The sequence below is a fragment of the Telopea speciosissima genome, chromosome 3, assembly GCF_018873765.1.
Source record: "Telopea speciosissima isolate NSW1024214 ecotype Mountain lineage chromosome 3, Tspe_v1, whole genome shotgun sequence".
Lineage (NCBI taxonomy): Eukaryota > Viridiplantae > Streptophyta > Magnoliopsida > Proteales > Proteaceae > Telopea > Telopea speciosissima.
In genome coordinates, this window is record NC_057918.1 from 688,290 (window position 1) to 710,092 (window position 21,803).

The following is a 21,803-nucleotide window of genomic DNA, read 5'->3' on the forward strand; positions in this document are numbered from 1 at the left end:
GTTTTCCGCAAATATCAAAAGATTTATGTATGAACATTGAAGACGGGGGCAGTGTGGTAACTACGGCAAGCCAGACCAGTGAGACGAAGTAATAGAATTACAGCAATCACTGAAATGATGGTCCATAGACTGTTGTAATAATCGCGCCTGAATGTCTCTTTCCATTTGTTATAGGGCGAGTTAAAAAATTCATGAAACTTTTCACAAAGATTACCGTAACAAAAGTGATTAGCAGAAATTTCATTGCAGAGATTGTTAAATAGAGTCGTCGATACCTTATCATCATCACCCATGTGATTCTTAATAATATATTCCACGACTACGGAGAAATGCAACATCCTCGATCAGCAGAATTAATAAGGTAATCCATCTAGAGGGCATATGATGTTATGTAATTCTTACCTACATAACGATAACGATGTTGCTTGTAAGCAATAAGGTTCCGAAAAAATGTATCTGTGTAATCATCAATACATAGTTGAGGGTTTTCAAATACTCCTTCGTTAAACTTTTAATTACGTCCATCAAACAACCATATGCATGCGAGCCGTCTCTTGAACTTAACACCGGAATGCCGCAGCTCTGCCGTCACACATGGCAGAGCTTCAATTCTAGTGCTGTACTTGATTCTCGATCCCTTACCTGAGGAAGAGAAGCCTCAAGTGTGTTGCTTAATAGATCCAATAAATGGTTGTGGATATTAATGCTCGATCTTTTTCTCGTTCTTTTGAGGATAATTGTGCATGGTTTCATGTACCAACCCCTCGAAAAAATCAAGAGCCAATTCGATGAGTGATTGAGGATCTTGTTTAGGATCCTTGCTTAGATCGAATAAGGTTTGAAGAACTAACATAGGTATTTGGTTTTCAAGCAATAATAAGTCACGCACAACCCTTGTTCTCCTTAAACTGGAATAGAAAATGGGCAGGAGACATCTGTCAATGGATGGTCGAATCGAATCGAATCGAATCGAAGAGTTGTTGACTAACTACAGGAATCGCACGCCAATGAGGTATTCATATTGGGAAATTCGGAAGATGACCAGAAAAATTTGAAAGAAAAATTAGGCCAAGGAGGGTTTGGCTCTGTAGAAAAAGGAGTGCTTCCCAATGGCCATCCGGTTGCTGTACAGATGTTGAGCAAGACTAAAGGGAATGGGCAAGACGACTTCATCAATGAAGTTGCCACTATTGGAAGGATTCATCACATTAATGTTGTGCAACTAATTGGATTCTGCGCAGCAGGATCGTAGAGGGCTCTTTTATAGATGAATTCATGTCTAATGGATCTCTGGATAAGTATATATATATATATTTGCTCAAGATTCTAAAAGCAACACTCTGAGCTGGGACAAGTTGTATGAGATTGCCATAGGTATTGCTCGTGGAATTGAATATCTACATCATGGTTGTGATAAATCCGAATTTTACATTTTGATATCAATCAAGCCCCACAATATATATTCTTCTTGATGAGAAATTTTCTCCAAAAGTTTCAGATTTTGGGCTGCTTGCAAAAACCTCAACCCAACCGATGATAGTATTGTATCTGTAACTGCTGTACGAGGAACAATAGGGAATCCGCCCATGGTTTTTCTTTTTCTTAAGATATATACAATAAATTAAAGAGAAACGAATAAAGAAAGAACATCAACCATCATGGTCAAAAGTCTCCATTGAATTTGAGTCCATAAATAGATCTTTTTGATTTTAGAATCAGGTTGACTGGTCTTATATATTTATCCTTTCAGAGTCTTTGTGTGGATTGTGGGTCGATTTGCATCCTATCATAACACGGGTACATTGCAGGAGTTTCAGAACACATCAATTGGAATTTGGGATCTCACCTAACCTAAGAGATTTTGCTGAGCATATATTAGGGAATCATGGGATCAAGAATTAACAACCCAATAGAACATTTGCCAAAAAAAATACCGAAAGAGAATATTGCTTGGTTCATGAATATTTATGTTGTTCAATGGCTGAGCGATTAGAGCTTCCACTATTTTGATGAAGAAATTAAACCCTAACCACATCCGAATGAGATAACTACCTATATATAAATATAGGGTTTTTGTGATGTTACATTAAAGAGACCACGTACGTTTCATTCCCTTTCGCATATAATATATAATATATGATCAATTGCCTGCCCTCAATAATAATAATATGAGTTTCTGCATTCTCATAAAAAAAAAAAAAAAAAAAAAAAGGGAAGATAGAACGTTACCTTACCCTCCACAATCCCATTAGCCTACTTACTTACGCACACTGAGAGACACGGATGCATACATGGGCATAACAGTAGAGAGGGAGAGAGAGAGAGAGAGAGCGCGTGTGTGGCAATGGGGAAATAAATTGGCTTTATTTGTTGTTGTGTTTAATGCTACTTTGAAGTTCCATTGATAAGAATGTATGTTGTTGTGATGTCATCCGTTTTCTTCTTGATTCCCTTCATTGAAACTTGAAAGGAATTTGAGCCTTAAATAAATTAATCCCCTCCCAAAACCAAAAAAAGAAAAGAAAGAAAAAGACAAAGAAAATAGGGGAAGAAGATGCCTTTGAAATTTGAATATGCTTTGGCTGTTGTATGTATTCCGGGGTGTCCCCAACCTTCCACCACCGGTCCCACCCCTTCCTCGTGCAGCTGTCTAATTCGTGTGGACAAAGACAAAGGCAAAAATAAAGATAAAAGATAAAGATGGGGGGCGACCGAGTCTGAAATCTGAATGGGTCGTTAATTTGTGTGATTTACTTACCCTATTGATTAATAAATGTATGTAAAACTTGTATGGAATGAATGGCTGGCTGTGATACTACCAGTCATCGAGGTGACATCACTGTCAATTGGTTATTTTTTGACCCTTCTCATTTTCAAAATCTTTATTTGACTCTCTTTTGTTTATCTCATCAGAGAGTTTGGATAAACAAAACAAAACATAACATAACTGGATGATGTACGTCGTATTTTACAATTTTACTTACAATAATAAATAAACAATTGGGAGAAATAATGCCACCCCCAGTTGCGCCAGACATGCTGCCCCCTGCGCCTGACATAGAAACATGCAAAATCACCGTTATAACCCTAAAACTCCAAAAATAATGATGAATGATATAATCATTTCACGTGCCTCTGTATCAGGTCAAGGACAGCATGTCTGGCACGAGTGGGTTATAGAAAAACCATACCAATTTATTTTCCTTCTTCCTTTTTGAATTCTTTCTTTTATTACAACAGTACCTTTTTATTATGTGGGTAACAAAACAATGCCCACTGAAGACTCACTGTAGAGGGACATAGAATTCCAGTAAAAAATCCCTCTGCGCCTCCCACCCTTCCCAGTCCACACACACACACACACACACACACTGACACATATACATTTAAAAAAAACAAAAAAGTTCCAATGCTCTGTAGACAACCACAAAAAATCCTTTTCAAGAAGAAGGCTTTATTTGACCTTTTACCCAATCACGATGATGCACCCCCAAACCAACCCGAGTCTCTCTGCCTCCTAGTCTCCAGTGCCCAGTCCTCACCGCCAGTCAAACTGTCAAACTCGAAATCAAGACAGGCCGCCCACCCACAGACAGGTCGCAGCCCCAATTTTTTTTTTAATTTATAATCATTCTTTTTCATTCATGGCAATGAAGGTAGCTTTAACTAAATAGTAACAATAGATCATGAATTTTTTTTGGTAACAATAGATAGATCATGAATTGGAGGAATATTAAAAAAATCAACTCAAGTCTCAAAACACTAATACTAAACTATATATATATATATAGGATATTTAGTTTTTTTTGGGTAGAAATATATAGGATATTTAGTTGGGGGTTATAATATAGGTCCCATTACTAATACACACTTCCCTATATAATAATAATATTAGAAGTGGCATTTAATTAATTAATTAATTTTCAGTAACCCCTTTTTTTCCACTTCCCTCTGCAGTCTGCACCACCCTCTAAGGCTCGACTACTCTCCCGACCACGAGGCCCACGCACGTTCTTTGTCTCTGCTCCTCTAAATCTCAGATTCATTTCCAGTCAACCATAAAGATTCCCGACCCCATTCCCAAAAGGTGGAAAAGAACCACCGACGACTACTCCTTCAGTTTTTTCCATCAAAGTTTCAATTTTGAACTCTCACGGAACCAACCAACCAGGTTTTCCTAACTTCTTCTTCCTATGGTTCTTCTTTGGTGTTCTAATTTATTTTAATTTATCGTCTGGGTTCTTTGTTTTACTTTTTTGGGTCTCCTCTCCATCTGGACCATCGCATAATTAATTAAGGAGATTGAGGAAGAAGAAGATTGATTTAACATATCAAATGAGCTGAAGCAATGGGCATCCAATTAAAATTCCATAGCCTTTTTAACCCAGTGAGATAGAGATGAGAGAGAGAGATAGAGATAGAGATAGAGATAGGGATTAGTCTGTTAATTTCCTCCTGGATCTCTCCTCCTTCTCCTCCAGGAACCCCCACCCCCACCCCCACCCCCACCCCCACCCCAAACTTGTGTTAATTAATTTGTTCATTCACCACAAGCCAAGTCTACAGAGTCGTCGTCCTCGTCTTTCCTTCATTTTCTACCTAGCGGTACCTACCTCTACCTCTGTACTTACTTAATTAAGTGCCTCGTTTTTGCTTGGTGATCATCTGAGTACTAAAATTGTTTTTCTAACGGAACGTAACGTAACCGTACGTAAGATAGACATGGGGATCAAGTTTTGGAGTCTTCAGATGATCCCCTGGTGCTTTCACCTGCGAGTCCTGGGGAGTAACCTCTCCTGTATGCAGCAGCAGCAGCTCCAACCAGATCATCAGGAATCCATGGAGTCGTTGTCGTTGTCGGAGTCATCGTCGTCTTCGTCGTCGTCGTCGTCGTCGTCGTCGTCCATAATAAAGCTAATAAAATTGGAGGGGGTTGTGAAGATCTACCACCGACCCATCCATGTTTCGCAACTCATGATGGAGTTCCCCAAGCACCTTGTCTGTCATTCGGGATCCTTCTACATTGGGCAGAAGATCCAGGCTCTGTCCGAGGACGACCAGCTCCAGCCAGGCCATAACTACTTCCTCCTCCCCAAACATTTCTTCCATTCCGTCTTATCATTCGTCACCATTGCCTCCTCATTTGCCTCATCATCCTCCTCCTCATCTGCCTCATCATCATCATCATCATCATCATCATCATCAAAGCAGCAAGTCCTCTTAAAGAAGGCGGCCAGTTGCGGCCAAGCCTTCGATATACAGAGGACTCCATCGGGGTGTCTTCAAATACGGGTTTCCGACGAGTTCATATCAAAACTAATATTGGAGGAGGGGAATGATGAGATGTGTAGGAATGGAAATCCAAGCAAAGCGAAAGGAGGTGGGGTTTGCACCACGTCACAATTGCAGAAGGATTATACGCAGCTAGTTGGGTCTCGATTGCAATGGAAACCCAAGCTTGAGACCATAACAGAGTCGGAAAGGAGGAGGAGGACCACCAAACTTTCTTCTACCTTTGAGATGAAGAGGAGGAAGAAACAACCACCCCCACCCCAAATGAGTCGGAGGATACAATTACAAGAAGAAGAAGACGACCATCATCATCATCTTGCTGCTACTACTACTACTACTCACGACAAATACTCCAAAGAACATGTTCATGTTCAGACTTGATTCTCAGAGGTCAGAAAAAAGGATTGTGAAAATTTCCCCTTCAACCCCTCGGTTTCCCTTTTCTGTTTTTTTAAACAAAAAAAAAAAAAAACATGATACATAGATAGATAGATAGATGTATTTGAATGAAGGGTATGTAGTAGCTTGAAAATCCCATTGTCGATGTAATTATAATATGTCATATAATTAATTTTTACAGACACGGTAGATTAAAAGCACATTCAATCCGTATGTAGTACAGGAAGAAAGTTTAGTTTACACGGACTTCCCCCTTACACCCTCTCCCCCTTTTTTTTTTTTTTGTTTTAAAAAAGAGAGAAAAAAAAAGGGGGAAGATTTCTGAAGATTGTTTGTTTGTTTGTTGTCATACCACACGGAAAGTGAATTCCGGAATCACGCACAGATGTGAAAGAAAGAAGGGAATGAATTCGCACACGTACCGGAGATTCTGACCTTACTTACAGGAGGAGGCTGAACTCTCAAGGAAGGAGGGAGGGAGGGGTGTTCCTGCTACAAGCCTAACAGTCAAGGAAATGGAATAATTCACTTTTCCTTTGGATTCATAAACACCCTCCTAAGTTATAGTATTTTCTAAAATACCTTTTTAAGATTCTATTTCCTTGGCTGCCAGCCTTGTTGTAGCAGCAAAATTTTTTCCCCGGGGCGGCGGCGGCTATGAATATGGATATCGACTCTGATCCATCACTACTCCGAAATCCAGAATTCCAGATACGAGATAGCATTGACTCTATGTATGTATGTCTGTGACGTACTCTGCTGCGAGAGAGAGAGAGAGAAAGAGAAAACTCTCTGTTCTCTGTTGCTGACATGTCATGTGGTGGGTCTACCATTGAGTATTAATATTATTATTGAGATGGAAGATTTATATCATGAAAAATAAAAAAGAATAGATTAGAGAGTGGAAGTGTAGAATAGAAGGAGAATAGGAGAGGGATCCATAAGGATTTATGGGATTGGCATGGGCCATGAAGAGAAGATATATTATGTATGTATGTATGAAATCTCTCTCTCACAACTCAAATCTCACCACCCGCCAGTCATGAGTCCTGACTCACGTCCGACCATACAGTTAATGTATGTATATACTATATATGTATGTATGTGCCAACCTGACGTACGTATAGCGGTTGTTGTTGTCGTTGTTCCTATTTCCCAATGCTGACTGATGACAAAAAAAGGTTCAAGCAAGGTGGGCAAGGGTAGGCAAGGCAGCGCTGACGCAGCGACTGCCTTCTTCCTTTTTGTTTGGTTATCGTCTCTATCTGTCAGCACTCAGCCGTCTTTTGATAATTTTTTAGTGGGGTAATTAGTAATTAAGCAGCATACCACTGTCAGTGGTCAGACCATTGGGTACGCCCTTTTGTGTTTTTTTTTTACCACTGACCACACCACACCCTAGTAAATAGTAACTAAGAAAGAAGGATATATATATATATATATATATTTTTGGGTAAAAGAAAGACTTATTTAATGAAATTAAATAAAAAAGAATGCAGAAGCACAGTCCTCAGTGCCGATGTGTACGTACTACTTGCTTATATCATAAAAGAAATATCTTTCTTTTAAAAAAAAAAAGGGCAAAAGAGACAAATTAGTTGTCAACGGTCAACACTTTCTTAGATCCGTGATTTCAGACAACGACAGCTGCAATGGTACCTGGGTCAATTCTGAAATTTCCAATTTCTCAATTGGTCTTCTTTGTCCTACAACTGCCACTCCTTTTAGTCACTGTGCATGACGCTCACGATAACAAAACGATTTTGGGAAATTTACGTATATCTCCCCTAAGGTAAGGACTAATTACAAATCTACCCATAGTTTTGGATATTTATGCGAACCATCCTGGTTTTCAAAATAATTGATAAATACACCCATAAAATGGACCGCGGTCTTCCTTTCACTCACCAATGTAAGACTATCTTCCAGACATATTGCTATGTTCTTTGTACTGGAAAATAAAAATATGGATAATTTACATATACCACCCTTGAGGTTTGATAAAAGGATATTTTCACCTCCCAGTTTTGGAAAATTTTGCGTACCCCCTGAGGTTTGTAAACGATAATAAATAAGCCCATTCTGTTAGTTCATGATTAATACCGTTAAAAATTAGACTTGAACTGACGGAATTGACCTTCAAAGAAGAACCCCTCCACCTCCCCCCCCCCCCAACAAAAAAAAAAAAACCAAAACCTGCAACTCATCTTCCCCAAGATCGATTGGGGAAGATGAGTTGCAACCATCCCAGCGCCCCATTGATTTGTCAATTACCCTTAATTTAATTCCTACTTGGGTTTCATGGTGGGGAAGTACCAATAACGAAGAAGAAAGCGCACTCTCAGCAAGATTGTTGAAGAATGCAACAACTGTAACTTGTGAAAAGGTTTTGCTGTAAAATAAAATCATATAATCCATAAAAAATAATAAAAAAAAAAAAGATGTGAAAAACCAATTGCCGAAATCTGGAATCTTAGGAAATAATGGAATCCATAAGGCCTAATCTTAGATACTTATATTGAAGAATGCCAAATTCAATCATGGAAAGCGAGAATTGCAGTACAGAGATCCAGAGTTTAGGTTGAAATTTTGAACGTTTCGGTGAATGGAATGTAGTTACCTTATCCTCAAAAGGTAAAGGATCTCCTCTACTGAAGGGATTCTACTAAAAAACTGTATCTTCCTGGAGGAATCGTCATCGAAGTGAACAACATTGTTTGTCTTCTTGGAGATTGTTCGCAGCGAAGCCGCATCAATGCCGCCGATTGAATCCCTAAGGAAAAGTTTCATGTACAAGGCTGCAAGCACCGCCACTGTCGCTGAAACCTGGAAGACATTTTGAAATTTCAGTGAGTAATGCCCCCAAAAGATCTTCTGTCACGGGAGTAATAATGGAGATTCAAGCAGAGAAGCGATCGAGGAGCAAAAATATAGATGGTTCTTCTCCAAATAATCCAAACAAAAAAAACAAAAAAACAGAGAAGAAAAAGAGAGCCCTGAAATGTCAAAGCAGTGGGGAGGAAGCGAGCAGTTAGAGTTCCGTAGATGAATGCTATAGACAAGATACCCGACAGAATCCCTAAACGGTTGAAAAGTGTTTTGAAACCCAATGACCTAGGGTTTTCCAGTTTAAAATCCACTCATTTTATTTCTCTTAATCATAATTATAGAAACAAAAGAAAAACCCTTATGGTTTTGAAACCTGCAACTCATCTTCCCTAATTCGATTGGGGAAGATAAGTTGCAGGTTTTTTTTTTTTTCCTTTGTAAGGGTAATTTTGTCCATTCATCTCTTTTTTTTTTGGTTCTTTTTAGAAGGGCAATTCCGTCAATTGAAGTCTAATTTTTAACAGTGTTAGTCATGAACTGACGGAATAGGCTTATATATTACCGTTTGCAAACCTAAGGGGGGTACGCAGAATTTTTCAAAACTGGGGGGTGAAAATATCCTTTCGTCAAACCTCAGGGGTAGCATGTGTAAATTACCCTAAAAATATTGTCCTATTTTGATCTCGTAGAAGGATTTCACAGCTTAAATTGATGGATCACTTTCGCTTCTCTATGTTCACGGTCTCATGTTTTTTTCCATCTCTCCATCTCTAGCTGGTCAACTGCTAATAAGATTTATGCTGCTAATGGTGAATCATAAAGGGAGGAAGGGGGAGTGAATAAGAAGCAAACTCTAATACAAAGTGCAATGGCAAGCTTCAATGTCTATATAGGTAAACCCACTGGATGATGGAAGCAACTAGAAGGTATCCACTGTCAGATAAAAATCTTTGGGATAAAACCTCGATCATAAATGTTACAGTGAAATCTGAACACGATATAATAATATACAAAGAAGAGATTAGGTGTACTTTCGACCATTTGTATATTGGTGGCGAATAATCAAGAACCTTTTTCGAAAACTTAACGATCTCAACTTTGATATGAGTCTTACACAACCTTCTATTATCTTTTTGGCTCTTCTTTGTGGAAAGAAGAAAGGAATGTTGAATATAGATTGCAAGAATCCAAAATCACAATATTTAAAAAATTGTTTCGACCCTAGTTCATTTACTCAATTCATAGATTGGTTCGTGTCTCTATTACTAACAGACCGTATTGATTTATGTGTGTAGAGTCCCACCAAAATAATAATTCAAAGAAAAGGAACTTGCTAGGCGACGGGATTTGCTTCCTCTTTTGGAATTTCACATTGGACTGGCTTCAGCCATCCATTAACTCCATGGAAGACTTGTTTGTCGAAGGAGAATAGTAAAGCTTGGGAGGGTGATTCGTCGATATCGTAAAGTTCTCTTTCTCTGTGTGTGTGTCTCTCTCTCTTGGCAGCAAAAGGTGGGGGGAAATCTTCTTAGCCACTCTTTTCGCATACTTATCTACAGGGCAGTAGTAGCAAGGTTCCTCTTACAGGATTCCAGCTTTGTGCTCATTCACATGTGCATGATGTTCTTGCCTCGGCCAAAGCTTTCGCGTTTCGGTCCAGTGGACCTCCCGTCCCTAAGACATCGCACCTCGCACGTACAATTTGCCCACTTGTCAAAATATTTCACCAATTTCATTAGAAATGTCTCTAATACCTCGATATCTTCATCATATTTTAATGGCGTTTTAGCGTTTAGTTCTTCATCGTGTTGAAGAAAATCTCGAGATGATTGGATTCGTAAAATGAATTTAAAATAAGATGGTGACAAGATAGTATGTGGGACTGTGGATGCTCTCCTCTCCACTGTGGATATATATGTTCACTCCACCAATCAATGGTGGTGAAGTAGTTAAAAATAGTGTATACAAGCGAGAGACTCGTCAGTGTTTTTGTGATTTACTTAATAGTGGCACTGGCCCGTGAGGGAAAAAATGCATTTATATAAAAATAAAAAAAAAAAATAAAAAAACCAGTTAGGTGAAATGGATACCCGTTTTGTAAACTGTTTAAAAAAAAATTATAGATTGGTGGGCAAATAATTTCAAAATCTAAAACCCAAATTTTGAATAATGTTGTCATTTTTTCCCTCATAAAAAACAAGAGCAGTTGTAGATCTCAGCATCGTCCATTCAGATAACTGCCATACATGGCGATCACAGAATGGCACAGTAGCATGGCCCTCATCTACTCCCCGGCTTGCAACTAAACTCCTCCTGAGCCTGAGGTACAACAAATTTCAATATGTGAAGTTTCCAGACAGAAATCCGTTGGAATAACTAAACAGATAATAATCGGAACCCATAGAAACGTCTCATTTACAACACACCTATTTCAAAGCTCAAAAATTTTAGGGACGGGAGGATTTTATCAAGAATTTAGTGAAAATTAAACCATGCACAGCTCAAAAAATCTCATGTCTTTAGTGACTTTAACTAGTCGCCGCCACCTGTCCTTATGTTTCCCGCCTGGTAGCTCTCCTGCGAGGAGCAGCAGTATCTTCTTCCTCGTTCTCTACTACCCTTTCCCCACTGCTTCCTTCGTTACCCATAGTTTCTGCAGGCCCAGTGCTTTTGGTCACATTACTGACCACCTTAGCCTGAATACCATCAACACGCTGAACAATTTTAGGATAGTTTAAATTTTCAAGGTTCCCATCAAAAGATACGTTTGGAAAAGCAATACAAACTACAAAGAAAAAACTATCAGGGAATAATGAGCAAATTTATTATCTATCAAATACTTACAGCTGGTTTCTTCCTGCCAAAGAGGAGCCTGAAGAAAACAGTCAATATAACCACCACGATGGAGACAAGGATTCCCATTGTAAGGTTTGGTTGTGTCTCTCCCTTCTCGATGAGATCCTGTAGAGGCAACAGTAACCCAAGTGATGAAACCCTTATCCAAAGTCCAAAACTCAAATAAATTCAAGACAATTAATCCCAATGACTCACAAAGATTTTAAGCTTGTATGCATCCAAGAAAGGAATGTCAGCTACTTTATAAAGGAGGTCAAAAACCTTCTTCTGCAAAACCAAGTCACATAACCGTTAGGTACACAAGCTAAAGTGAATGAATAAAGCGAACTAGAAACAGAAAGATGGAAGCATGAACATCACCTGAAAGCCTGAAAGCCCATCTGAAAGACCTGCAGCTGCTTCCTCAGCCTTCTGCTTCTCTTTCTCAACATCAAACTTTGGCTTCCATGTCTTCTCCCTATATGTCTCTGCAACCTTCTCGTCGCTGGTAATCAAGAAATTGTCAAACAAAATCCCATCTTGCATTGTCCAAATCTCAATGCCAATGGCAGCAATAGGCTCAAAATCAGGTTTGTCAAGCTCAAAGTAAGCAGGGTTCGGGATCTCTTGTGGCTTCCAAATACCCTTGTAGTTCGGGTTGTCAATGAGTGGAGCATGCCATTTTCCTTTATATGCAGGATTCCTTTTCGTTGGTCTTTTCCACTCACCACAACCAGGCGCTGCCTCACACTTTGGGTTATCAATCTTAGGTGCCTCCCACTCACCATCCTCTTCATCATCCCAATCTTCAGGTTTTGTAGCTTCCGGATCATCAATCTCCTCAGGCTCATCATCCAGCCATCCTTCTGGCTTCACAGCATCCTCATCTTCAATTTCCATAGGTGCATCCTCATCCCAGTCATCTGGCTTCACAGCATTTGGATCAGGGATCTTGGCCCTCTCATCCCAGTCCTCAGGTTTTTTATCATCAGGGTCAGGAATAGTCATGGCAGGGATGAGTGGTGGTTCAAAATCTTCAGCTGACAGGAAATTAGCCTTCTTCTTCTCCTCCCCATCAATCAGAATTCGCAATTCATTATCAGGTTTCAGAATGGCAGTGTACACATGGGTGAGTTTATCAGAGGGGACTGAAGGAGGATATTTTAGATGGTGTTCAATGTACTCCTGACTCTTGGGGTTCTTGTGCTTGAGAATAAAATGCACCTTGTTAGTGGACCCACACTTGTCGGGGCCAAACATGATAGAATAGGGAGATTCATTGTCAAATTCCTTGGGTTTCCATCCAGCATCCTGGGATCGGAGGTACTTCAAGTATGCACCTCCACATTCAAGCCCATTCTGAAGGCGATTCTCAAATTGCAGGACAACAGTGCCATCCTTGAGGTCAACAGGTTCGTCAAGCTCTTTGACTATCGCATACTTTCTTGCGTTATCACTCACAAGAATCCCATAATCATCATGACCTTCACTCTTTGCATGCTTCCATACACCTACAGCCCAACAGACGCATAAATTTGTGATTGGAAATAAGTAACAAACTTGATGCCATGCAACACAAAAAAGAGAATCCAGAACAGAGATGTAGAAGCTAATTTGTAAAATCCAGGGAAAAACAAGCAATGCTATTGCACACACATCTCACAAGAAGAATGGATGCTGACTCCAAGATGACAAAAAAAGCAAACTACTCCCCATCTCAGTGGAAAATGACTCGACTCAAAATGTGATGCTGTTAACTATGCATCTCAATTCTCAAGTTTACAAGGCATAATGGGAAGTTGAAATCTGTCTAAAAATAGAATGATAACTAAATATCTTTGATTCCAGTAGACTGAATCCACCTGAGTGAACTATTTAAGATCCAACAGGTCCACTTAACATCAGAAGAACAAGCCCTTCCCCCCCCCCCCCAACAAAAAAAAGGACATGGTACTACTAGATAATATGCATATTCTGTTCAGAAACTTTGTAAATCAGATCAAGCCAATAATGGCCATTCTGAGCCATTTCAGTATCTTAGAGCCTAGAGATCACACTGACAAGGCAGAGTCTTGGAACTTGAATGAAAGAACATACAGGCACATCCACATCCCAGAATTCCTAACTTTAGGGGACACTCAAGTGGTGATTACTTAAAAACCAAACAGGGGAAACATGTGCACAACTGCACAACCCTAGTTGATACGCAGCCTCCCAAAATTGTTTGACTAACTAAGGCAACAGGGAAAACAGAGGTCAAAGAACATTACCATAGCTTCCTCAATCACATTATTAATCAACCGTGCCTCCTCAATGCGAAACAAACAACGAAAGTGACACTGGTTAAGAATTCCCCTCCACCCCCGTCCAACAGAAAAAGGGAGAAAAAAAAAATCCTCCCCGCAAATTGTATGCCCTAAAGATTCTTTATCCAAGCTGACACATGCAATACAATACATTGCAAAAATTCTTCCAAACTAGAGAGAAACAACTCCTCTCAAGTAGGCCTCACCCCAACTAAATGAGGTAAAAAAGTATCCTGCTTCGCCATTCAACTCTATTTAAAGCCATACTTTTTGCCAACCTTATGCATGCATGTCTCATCTCTCACTCTCATTATAGGCCTGTCCATTGCTCTTTTAGCCTCTTCAATCTAAATCATCACACTCCTTACCAGAGCATTCCAAGGTCTTCGTTGTACATGTCATACCACCTTTAAACGATTTTCTCTCAACTTATCATGTATAGGAACCATTCCTAAATTGCCAGTAATGTGTTCACTCGTTATTTCTATCTTTTCTAGCAGTGCCATCCAACTAGAAATATCCAAAAACATAAAATTCTCTGGAACAAAAAGCACTAGACAAGTCGGGAAAAAAAAAAAAAAAACACAAATTTACTGAAAATGCATTAATATGCCTTTCCACATTTCACATGTTTAAACCATGGCAAAAAAAACTAAATAGAACACAAAGATACAAGTCACTGAAAACCCTTGGACCTGATAGAATGCAAACAGACACAGTACCGTGAATTTTTAGCTATGCTCAAGTTTGTTCCTAGGCATACAACATAAAATACAAATGAACCAATGTCTCGGACGAGAGCACAAATGCACCAACCTCCCCACATAACACACAGTTATTATCCCTCATCCTTTTCTACTCTTATCCACATTAAAATCTCTTACCAGTTGCTGTAACAAGCATCATTAATGCATAACTTTTCAAGAAATGCATTTAACAAGGAAACTTAAGCTACTTGCAATTTATTCCAAAATAAGAAAAATGGATTGCACAAATAATAAAGGATTCGATGGATCCAAAATAACACCTGTGTAATCATCTTTCTCAGAAACGATCCACCGGCCCTCGTACGTTTCGTCGAACGACTCATAGAACAGCTAAACCACACATCGAAAAGTTGACAATCATAAGTTAAATTGAGATGCAGGAATTTTAGTTTTTAATTTTTTGCCAACTCTCTTATTTGGGGGATGGGGCATAATTGGTGGAAAACACGGAAATCAGTTATCTACACCATTGCTTACCACGTCCGAAGCGCGAAGCAGAGAAGCAACGGAAGCGATCAAAAGCAAAATAAATTGCAGAGAAAGCCTTTTGCCTTCCATCAGAACGATCTCATAACCCTATAAACACAAACAGTCGAAGATTAAAAAAGACCGAAATCTTAAACCAATACTAATTCGAGATCCGGTCTAAGCAATAATAGAGTCTATATCATTAACCCTAATCTCGCGATCTATGATCTGTGATCTGAGAATCAAAACAGATTGACCGAGCCCGACTAGATCTTGAAAAGAAAACAAGAGAAAAGTTGTGTAGAGAAAGCATGGATAAATCCCTCGGCTCGCAATCTCCTGCGATGCGAGCAAGAAAAGCAGATGAATGGCTTACCGAGTAACCGACGTCAAGCTCCAAGGTTTACGAGACTTGCTTTGCTTTTAGGTATCTCTCACAATCGGCACGATCTATACTTCTAGATTTTAAGGGAGACGACGAAGAAACAGAGAGGAGCACCGTTGGAACACACGGACGGCATCGAGTTGTTTCAACCAATAATATCACATGCCACGTGACGTTAACCAATCGCTGATAGCCACGTAATTTTTTGCAAAGTCTATGCCCCCCTCTCTACCAAATGGAATCGAGAGAGAGAGAGAGTGTGTAGAGAAATACGGTCGCTCGACCACACGGAATGAGACACGTGCTGTACGGACCATGCAATTGGCCCTCCTCATTTTCATGATCTTGATTCAGATTCGGAATGTTTAATCTTAGCCCGGTTTGATTTAAACAGTGATAGGCCACCGACGAAGGAATGTTATCAAGCATTGATAACAATGGTACCAAATAAATTTTTTTTTTGGGAGGGGGGGGGGGGGTTTGAGGGGTGGGAAGGGGTAAAACTGTAAAAGAAAAACACTCTTGAAAAACTACTCACTACCCGGTACCCATCAAGACCATCATTAAAATTAGGGATGTAAATGGATCGGATTCGGGTCGGATAGTGCTATATCCGCATCCGTATCCGACTAGCTTTCGGATGGATTCGGATAGTGCTAAACAGATACGGATCGGATATTTTATCCGTTTACATGTAAATATAGCTTTTCGGATAACTATAGCTTATCCGTATCCGTATCTGTTTAGCTTTCGGACGGATTCGAATAGTGCTAAACGGTTACGGACACAGATACGAAAACGAATTTTGGCTATTCATTTACATCCCTAATTAAAATATCAGCTCCGAGAAGGGATAGGGCCATAGGTGTGGGAATTGGACTAAAATCAGGCTCAACTTTGAATAAAAATGAGCCCGGCTTGTGCTCAATCTGGTTCATTTCTCCAACTTACGTCCAGGTCCAGCCCGCCTACAACCCAATCTCAGAAGCAGGATTCTATCTATACTTTGGCGCTCCAAACTCTTGACTCCTTATCCCTGGTCCCCTAATACGTTCACAATTCTCAAGGATTTGTAGAAATTTTAATTTGCAGCTTAAATGGTGTTTTGTTAAATATCTGGAAAAAATTATAATGTGTTTGCTATACTCTACATTCTCATAATAGATTTCAAATCTAGAATACATTTTGAATCGATAAATTTAGAAGAATTGGATTTCTGAATAAGTTCTGAGCCCAAAATTTATTCCAATAATATAGATCAAACACAGCCTTATGTTGTGTTTGGTATGCATCTCGGAATAGATTTTGATTTCAGAAATGCATTATGAAGCAATACTATAGAGGAATGCGATTTCAGAATGCGTTCTAGACCTTAAGTTTATTTAGTTGATCACCATTGTATGCATTTCTCTTTATAAATCCTAGACATGGGGATTGAAGAGGGGAGTATGTGATTAAATTTGAGTAAAGTGAGTGAAGAAAATTGAGATTAAATCAAAATAATATAAAATAATTCTCTAATTATTAGCAATGATTATCTAACCAACTCAATATCTTGCTAAATATAGTATTTGAATTAGACCGAGTTTCCCTACTTGAATCACACCTCTAAAGATAACAATGGATAAGGGGGCTGATACGTCATAGGATCGGCACCCAATAGGATACTGACACATGGAACCCCATGTGAGCGTGGACGGGGCATTCCCACGGTTAGCTGGTCCCACTGGGGACAAGGTAAGGTGGGCCGACCTGGGGCAGGTAGCGATCCGATCCTGAGAGGGGCCAACCTCGCCCCGACGCCGAATTCAGATAGGGCGATGGAATCACAACCCGAAAATAGCGCAGGAAGGCCGTAATGGTCCTATATCAGCGCACCAATCTAGCCTGATGTGGCGTGATGGGCTGGAAAGCTAATCCCTAGCCCTGAAAAGGCTCTAAACCACCTAAACTCGCACCAAGAAGATTCCCTTTCCTTTTAAGTCATGTCGCCGCTTGCAGGACTCTCTCAATCATCTATAAATAATTGGGTAACCTCCTTCTATGATGATTTGATTTCAATTACTATCATCTGTTGCTAGAGCATTCTAACTTAGGCATTGGAGTGGTCAAACCGGCTCAGCCCGGTCTTCTATTATTGTCTTCTTTCTTGCAGGAGCAATAGGCTCCCCTCAGTTCTTGACGCAACAAGGGCTGAAATAATTGACCTTTGATTTCCTTCACTGTGGGTGAAAGAAAAATTTCTATATTCGAATTGGGAGAATGTTCTCTGTGCTGCAGCGCAGGCTACGTCCAAGCACATGGGCCTGTCACTTAGGGGGGCAAGGTGGTCATTGCGCACACTCCCATGTGCCTGGGCGCAGCCTGCGCTGGGGCACAGAGAACAGCGCCCCATTTGAATTTTACGGCATAATTTCTATGAGGCTCAGCTGGAGAGGTTATCCACACATTATAGTTTTTGCCACTTGATGGTTTACAGAGGGCTGAAATTTTATGCATGTCCACAGTCTTCTGCTAAAATGTCAAATCGAAATTGGCTAAATGGCACAACAAAAAAAATTTAAATCAAGGACATAGGATTTTGATTTGAATAGGCCCAACCCAACTACACAGGCCCACTCTTTAGTCGTCCTACACATATCCATATTCCATTCCCATTCCTTTGGGTTCTATAAAAGGAATGATGTAATGTATGGGAAAGAGTTCTCCACGCCACCAGATTAGTTTGCGTTTTCTTATATAAATTTTTGGGCAAGAGATCTCTACTTAGTCACATGATCTCTACACAAGCGTCTGGGCCAACGAATGAGCACGCCTGAGTATCTACCCAGAGGCAGAGGCGTCATCTCATGGTGTCAGGGCGAAGGAAACACCACCAAGTAGAGATATTTTTTCCTAAAATTTTTTATGAAAAAAAAAGCATTATTAAGAAGAAGGAGAGGAATCATCTACACCTATAGTGGTTTAAGAATGTATAATGTATAATAGACTAATACAATAGCAGCCAAAATCATAGAATTAGTCATGATTTTAAAATGGGAAAAAAGAACTCTGTCCGGTAGTGTGGCCTACGCCAGGACTCCCATGGGTTTATCTCTCTCTTTTCCTATCTCTTTTCCATATGAAAAGACATCCCTGCCCCTTTGTTTTGAGGAGGAGAGAGATAGACACATGGGAATGTTGACGTAGGCGACACTCGCGGACAGAAAACTACCTCCCTTTTAAAATATACAAACCCAAACATATACAAAGTTTGAGAGACATTCAAAAAAAAAAGAAGAACCCACAGTCAATGGCCAAGCTTTATGGTTAGTAGTTATCATATTCAGGAATTTATTTATTTTTTGTTTTTTTAAAGTTTGCTAATAGAAGATCGATGATGCATCACACAGGATCTTTTGGGTATGGAATGGAATGCCCGCAACAGATTGGATTGTACTGGTCAGTGCTCACGAGTGTCACATAATATGTGATCGAGCTTAGGTTTTTTCTTAATTCCTTGGGATATGATTTGGTGTGATATGTGATGGACTGTGAGATGTCAAAGTTTTTGTAGAGACCAATCAGCTCCGGCCTCCGGGGATGAAATGCTCATCCTACGTGCATGCATTTGTTTGCGAGGGACCATAGTTCCACAGTTGCATTTTGAAGCAAGGTGTGTGGGTGGGGGATCGATCCACGTACTGTGAAACTGCAATTAAATTCATATGTTTTCAGAGGTTGGAAAATTTTAGCAGTATGGATTGCTAGGCCGTACATTAATGGTCGTTTTTTTTTGGTAGAAACATTAATGATCGTTTATAATGAGAAGTTGAAAGAGAGGATCGAAGAAGGCCATTGATTAGTGATTTGGTCTTGCATATACCTACATACTATTATTCTTTCTTATTCATGAACAAACAAACTTCTTCATTAAGTATTCAATGAGGATCTAGATCTAAATTAATACACACCTTTGAAGTTTTATACATCCGCCCATTCCATTTTTTCTTTTTCGTTTTTTTTTTTAAATTTTTTTGGAGGGGTTAGGAGAGGAAGAGAAGAGAAGAGCATGCACCGAGGTTTGGAATCTCCTCACTCAAATTAAAAAGCAGGGGGCAAATGTGTCCAATTACGACCCTCGATTCTGGGTGATCTCTCAATTAAGAACGATCCGATACATCAATCTAATCCCGAGAGAACGAACCATGTTCTCTGATATCACAATCTTGCCATCAGATTTGGCCCGGCCTGTAGAAGTGCTTTTTTTTTATTATCTGGAATTATATTAGACAAGAATCTACACTTTCAAGATCCGTTACAATATAGGACCCTGATCTTCTACGGTGCCACGGGCAGAGGGGCCTGAGCGGCGCACATACAAGTCGCCCTGCAATGACCGCCTTGCCCCTGCCCGAGCACCTTGCCCGAGCAAGGGTAAGGCGGTCATTGCAGGGCGCCCTGTTTGTGCGCCGCTCAGGTCGCTCTGGGCAGGGCGCCGTAGACGATCTGAATACCACAATATAAGGCTTTGGAAGTTTTATATATTAGCGATTCTATGGCAAGAGAATTACAATAACAAAAAATTTGAAATTACATACAGGTTGGGGAACCCACCCATGACCCACACACTAACCCTAGCTAGCTACTCACAATTTTAGTAACCAGTTAAAACTTGGAAAGCCAGATCATCGTGCATCGAGCTGTAGACGCTGTCACGCTAGCTGGGGGGGAGGGGGAGGTGGATCCCACGTGGACCCTATCTCGGACAGTGTGTTCGAGCAGGGGGTAGGATAATCATTTCTGCTTCATCTGTTAGATGTACGTGACGTCAAGTAGAGATAGTGTAATTGAGGGGATAAAATTCCGCTAGCTGTTGGCTGCAGCTGTGACGTCCACGTGCGTCCATCTTGAATTCTTCATGAGAGAGAGAGAGAGAGAGAGAGAGAGAGAGTCAATTGTTAATCTTACATTACATTACTGGGTTTGGCCATCAAAGTTGTGACACTCTATAGTTAAGTAGAAAGAGAAGAGCATGCATCTCTTGATATGGCCGGATCTTCATATAAATATATTTGTCAAACGCTTCTCTCGAGCATCTCTTGATACCTCTTGAAGGAATCCAGCTTCTGCATTTTAATCTGTCTGTGGAATTTCCTAATAAACAAGTCGGCAACATGATCAATCTCGTCTTCCAGCTTGAAATTCTCTCCTTCTAATTCCTTGGAGTTCCTCACCAGATCGATGACCGATGACCCCGGGTCAGCCAGATCCAACTCATCCGGTTCCTCCGAGTCGAACAACGAGTGTGTCAAATCTGGGTACTCATCCTCCTCTTGGTTCTCCTCGTTCTCCTCCTCCACCTTGGTCATGATCAACTCGGTGAAAATCGGGTTGGAATGCAACTGGTTGGCCATAGAATTGAAGAGCACAATGGCATTATTATTATTGCTACAGCTGCTTTGATCGTCGGCGTCTTCCCTGCTGATCTTGATCTTGTAGGAGTCATCCTGTTGGCCGGGGACCAAAGCGTGAAGCTTGTGAGCGATGGATGACAACAACACTTTCTTATTCTTCAACATCGACAAGATGATGAGGCGAGTCTTGATGGCGCTCGTCTTGTTCTTCAAAGCCAACGATTTGGCCTTAACCACTGAGCTCAATACAGAGATTATCTGCTTCAAGAACACAGAAGCTCTGTTCTTCATCTTTTCTGCTGCTGCTGCTGCTGCTGATGATGATGATCGATCTGATCAGAAGAATTAATTCCGATATATATGATGTTATATGGAAAAGTACGTAATTGGTACCCAAATTAACCAATTAGGAAAGATGGATAGAAAATCCAACAAGAGCACGCACTAGAAACTTGAAACCCAATAATTCATTCAGAAACTGGAAGGAATATATATATAAGAACGTAATAACTTCACTCGCTCACTCACTCTGAGATCGAGTTGAAACGTCGATTAAATAAAGAACCTTACAAGCAGTGTTTGGCATGAAGGATTCCAAGAGGGCCGATGGGTTTATATAGAGCAAACTTGTGAGCTGCTGCTTGCTTTTCTTCTTTTTCCCTTAATAGTTTTTAGGGATTATTTGCTTTCTTCTCGAAATGGGATTCTACAATCTACAGAGTCTACACAGAGAGACAGAGAGAGAGAGAGAGAGAAAAAGAAAGAAAGAAAAGGTGGAACAGATCTGGGTTAGGGAAAGTGAAAAAAGGAGCAATAAAGTTAAAAGCCGATAAATATGATACGTGGCAGGAAGCCGTTGGGTAAGGCAGTGGGCGGGATCTGGACTCGGCTGTGGTCCTGTGGGAAATATATATTTTTGGAGGGGGAGGGGAGTGGGCGGTGGCGGGGAACTTTTGCTTTTTCTAGAAAAAAGGTTTAGGGGTAGGGGAGATTTGTAATTTGTAATTATCTTTTATTTGATCACATTGACAAGCTAAAAATATTTCAATTATTACAAAACAAAACAAAACAAAAAAAAAAAAAAAAACCATTTATTTCAATTGTGAATTGCATTATTATTCCATTC

The 21,803-nt window shown here is 40.1% G+C and overlaps 2 protein-coding genes across 3 annotated transcripts; both read right to left on the minus strand.

Annotated features, from left to right (window-relative positions):
* Nucleotides 1–2,290: 2,290 nt before the first annotated feature.
* On the minus strand, nt 2,291–20,990 carry LOC122653592. 2 transcript variants are annotated; one of them, XM_043847485.1, is made up of 3 exons: nt 20,333–20,990; nt 7,116–7,136; nt 2,291–2,334 (listed from the first exon to the last, which is right to left on the minus strand). In XM_043847485.1, exon 1 carries the CDS (start codon nt 20,966–20,968, stop codon nt 20,339–20,341), a length of 630 nt encoding a protein of 209 aa, XP_043703420.1. In that variant the 5' UTR covers nt 20,969–20,990; the 3' UTR covers nt 2,291–2,334; nt 7,116–7,136; nt 20,333–20,338. The 2 variants fall into 2 exon arrangements, with proteins under 2 accessions (XP_043703420.1, XP_043703419.1); XM_043847484.1 differs by lacking the exon at nt 2,291–2,334 and having other exon boundaries at nt 7,116–7,139; nt 20,334–20,990.
* LOC122653588 (calnexin homolog) lies at nt 10,897–15,419 on the minus strand. The gene is made up of 7 exons (XM_043847475.1): nt 15,273–15,419; nt 14,906–15,004; nt 14,689–14,758; nt 11,737–12,866; nt 11,572–11,643; nt 11,365–11,481; nt 10,897–11,216 (listed from the first exon to the last, which is right to left on the minus strand). The coding sequence occupies exons 2-7, from the start codon at nt 14,984–14,986 to the stop codon at nt 11,073–11,075; spliced, it is 1,614 nt and encodes a 537-aa protein (XP_043703410.1). The 5' UTR covers nt 14,987–15,004; nt 15,273–15,419; the 3' UTR covers nt 10,897–11,072.
* Nucleotides 20,991–21,803: the final 813 nt, after the last annotated feature.

Excerpts from the sequence above, each read along its gene's own strand:
- LOC122653592 (XM_043847485.1), bottom strand. The coding sequence starts at position 20,968 with ATGAAGAACAGAGCTTCTGTGTTCTTGAAGCAGATAATCTCTGTATTG.
- LOC122653588 (XM_043847475.1), bottom strand. The coding sequence starts at position 14,986 with ATGGAAGGCAAAAGGCTTTCTCTGCAATTTATTTTGCTTTTGATCGCT. Across the intron at positions 14,759-14,905 it reads TGCTTCGCGCTTCGGACGTG|CTGTTCTATGAGTCGTTCGA; the intron begins GTAAGCAATGGT and ends TGTGTGGTTTAG. Across the intron at positions 12,867-14,688 it reads TGAGAAAGATGATTACACAG|GTGTATGGAAGCATGCAAAG; the intron begins GTGTTATTTTGG and ends GTTGGGCTGTAG.